Source organism: Alexandromys fortis, unplaced genomic scaffold, assembly GCF_014885135.2.
Source record: "Alexandromys fortis isolate MF-2015 unplaced genomic scaffold, M_Fortis_MF-2015_v1.1 scaffold_565, whole genome shotgun sequence".
Classification (NCBI taxonomy): Eukaryota; Metazoa; Chordata; class Mammalia; order Rodentia; family Cricetidae; genus Alexandromys; species Alexandromys fortis.
The window spans coordinates 58,057-60,846 of record NW_026068477.1 but is presented as its reverse complement, the minus strand read 5'-3'; the positions used below and the strand labels follow the sequence as shown (position 1 = coordinate 60,846).

The window sequence follows — 2,790 nt, the reverse complement described above, 5'->3', positions numbered from 1 at the left end:
TCTTTCTGTATGGGAGTTGGTTTCTGTGAATAACTTTTTGTGTATTTTTTTCAGTTCATGTGTTTATATGTGTTGACTTCACTGTTGTATATTGCTTGAACATATGTATATCTTTTTTGTTTGTCTGTCTGATTCTCTGAATCTATCTTTGTATATGAGCATAAATCCATCAATATCAATAGCTCTCTATGTATTTGTTTTTGTCTGTGAGTGTCTCCTTGTGTGTATTTGTAATTTAATTTGCGCATGTTATTTGTGGCCCTCTTTATGTGTTTCACAACTTTCTGTTTTTGTGTGTCTGTTTTGGTACATATGTCTCACTGTGCATGTCTTTGTTTTCATGTGTGAGTGTTGGCATTTGTGTGTCTGTCTATATAAAATGTATGTAGATGTATTATGTATGTCTATATGGAAGTGAATCTCTGACTATATGTCTCTGTTTCTCTCTCTTATGGTGTGTGTGTGTTTTCATATTGGTTTTATGTATCTGCGTATATGTCTGTGTTTCTGTTTGGTACTTTTCTCTGAAAGAACTTAAATTCTAGGAGCATTATGATAATTTTATTTGTCCACATGTTTTACTGTTATTTCTCTCCTGAACACCTTCAATAATACTGCCTTTAAGATGAAATAAAATGCATTTTATGAATTCAAGGAAGGGCACACACATTATAGAATGGTGTGTCTCTTTCAGTTACACTCCTTTCTGAGGAAAGCATGCTTCACTAATCCAGTTGGAGGCAGAGTGATTATGAACCAGAAAGAAAATCTTCAGAAAGAGTATGACATTTTTCATATTTGGAATTTCCCATATGGTCTTGGACTTAAGGTGAAAAGAGGAGAGTTTAGCTCATATTCTCCATATGGTCAACAGCTGCATATATATGAAGACATGATAGAGCATGCAACAGGAAGTAGACAGGTGGGTCTGACTTAACTGCATTCTTTTGCATTACACAGCAGTAACATAGACAATGGGATTGATTTGTGCTGTCTTATAACCAACTAAAAGCAATTAGTCACATTACAAAGCATTTACTGTCCTCCTATTGTGTGTTTCTACATCCATTTTTGATGTGACTTTAAGGATTTCAGATATACGTACAACTAATTTTTATCATTCTAGAATATCTTTCTTTTTTAATATATAATGTATAATGAATGTTACTACTGTGCTGTATTTTTATTGATTATTATTGAGCTCTACATTTTTCTCTGCTCTTCCTCTCCCATACAACCCTCCCCCCAAAAGTACCCATGTTTTCAATTTACTCAGGAGATACTGTCTTTTTCTACTTCCTGTGTAGATTAGATCTATGTATGTCTCTCCTATTGTCCTCATTGTTGTCTAAGTTCTCTGGGATTGTGGTTTGTCAGCTGGTTTTCTTAGCTTCTTGTTTAAAACCACTTCTGAGGGAGTACATATGATAACTGTCTTTCTGTGTCTGGGTTACCTCACTCAAAATTATGTTTCCTAGCTCCATCCATTTTCCTTCAAATTTTCAGATGCCGTTATCTTTTTCTGCTGTGTAGTACTCCAGTGTGTAATGTACCACTTTTTTTTAAACCATTCTTTGGTAAGGAGCATTAGGCTGTCTCCAGGTTCTGGGATGACAAACAATGCTGCTATGGATATAGCTGATGATGTGTCCTTGTGGTTACAATTGAGCATCATTGGATAAATACCCCAAAGTGGTATTACTGTGTTTTAGGAAAGGTTATTTCCTACTTTTCTGAGAAATCATCCTACTGGCTTCCAAACGGGTTGTACCATCTTGCATTCTCACCAGCAATTCAAAAGTGCTCCCTTTACCCCACACCTCTCCAGCATAAGTAGTCATCAGTGTTTTTTGTCTTCATCATTCTTACAGTTGTACTATCATCAAAAAGCCAATCACACCAAACCTTATAGAAGAGAAAGTGGAAAGTACGCTTGAATGCATTGGCAAAGGAGACCACATCCTATATATAACCCCATCAGTACAGACACTGAGAGAAACAATTAATAAATGGGACCTCCTGAAAATTTATAGCTTCTGTAAAGCAAAAGACACTGTCAATAAGATAAAACAACATCCTACATAATGTGAAAAAATCTTCACCAACCCCACATCAGACAGAGGTCTGCTCTCCAAAATATACATAAATCTCAAGAAATTGGTCATCAAGAGAACAAATAATTCAAATCAAACTTTTACTCAGGTTCCTCAAATATGTGGAGGATTTGTAAAGCATTTACACCTCAGGAAACACCATTGTTTCCAGCTCAATAGATATCAGTTATGCCCTCCCTCACTCTAGCTATTTAGCTGTATTTTTCTTTATAATATGTCATGCTTTGCAGTGCTGCTTTTTAGAGTACATGTGTGCTATCTGATATTTTAAGAGATATTCCAATAGAACATCCCCATTGTCTCAATGTGTGGGTGCACCCCTCGCGGTCCTGAGTTCCTTGCTCGTGCTCGCTCTCCTTCTGCTCCTGATTTGGACCTTGAGATTTCAGACCGGTGCTCCAATGTGGGTCTCTGTCTCTATCTCTGTCTCCTTTCATTGCCTGATGAAGGTTAATATTCAGGAGGATGCCTATATGTTTTTCTTTGGGTTCTCCTTCTTATTTAGCTTCTCTAAGAACCCGAATTATAGGCTCAATGTCCTTTATTTATGGCTAGAAACCAAATATGAGTGAGTACATCCCATGTTCCTCTTTTTGGGTCTGGCTTACCTCACTCAGGATAGTGTTTTCTATTTCCATCCATTTGCCTGCAAACTTCAAGAAGTCCTTGTTTTTTA

The 2,790-nt window shown here is 36.6% G+C and overlaps 1 protein-coding gene across 1 annotated transcript in view; it reads left to right on the top strand.

The window, feature by feature from the left end:
- LOC126495767 (vomeronasal type-2 receptor 116-like) overlaps positions 1 to 2,790 on the top strand; it is a 43,249-nt gene that overhangs the window by 32,133 nt on the left and 8,326 nt on the right. The window contains exon 4 of the mRNA XM_050133365.1: positions 695 to 922. Coding sequence (XP_049989322.1) covers positions 695 to 922 — 228 coding nt within the window. The remainder of the gene's footprint in view (positions 1 to 694; positions 923 to 2,790) is intronic.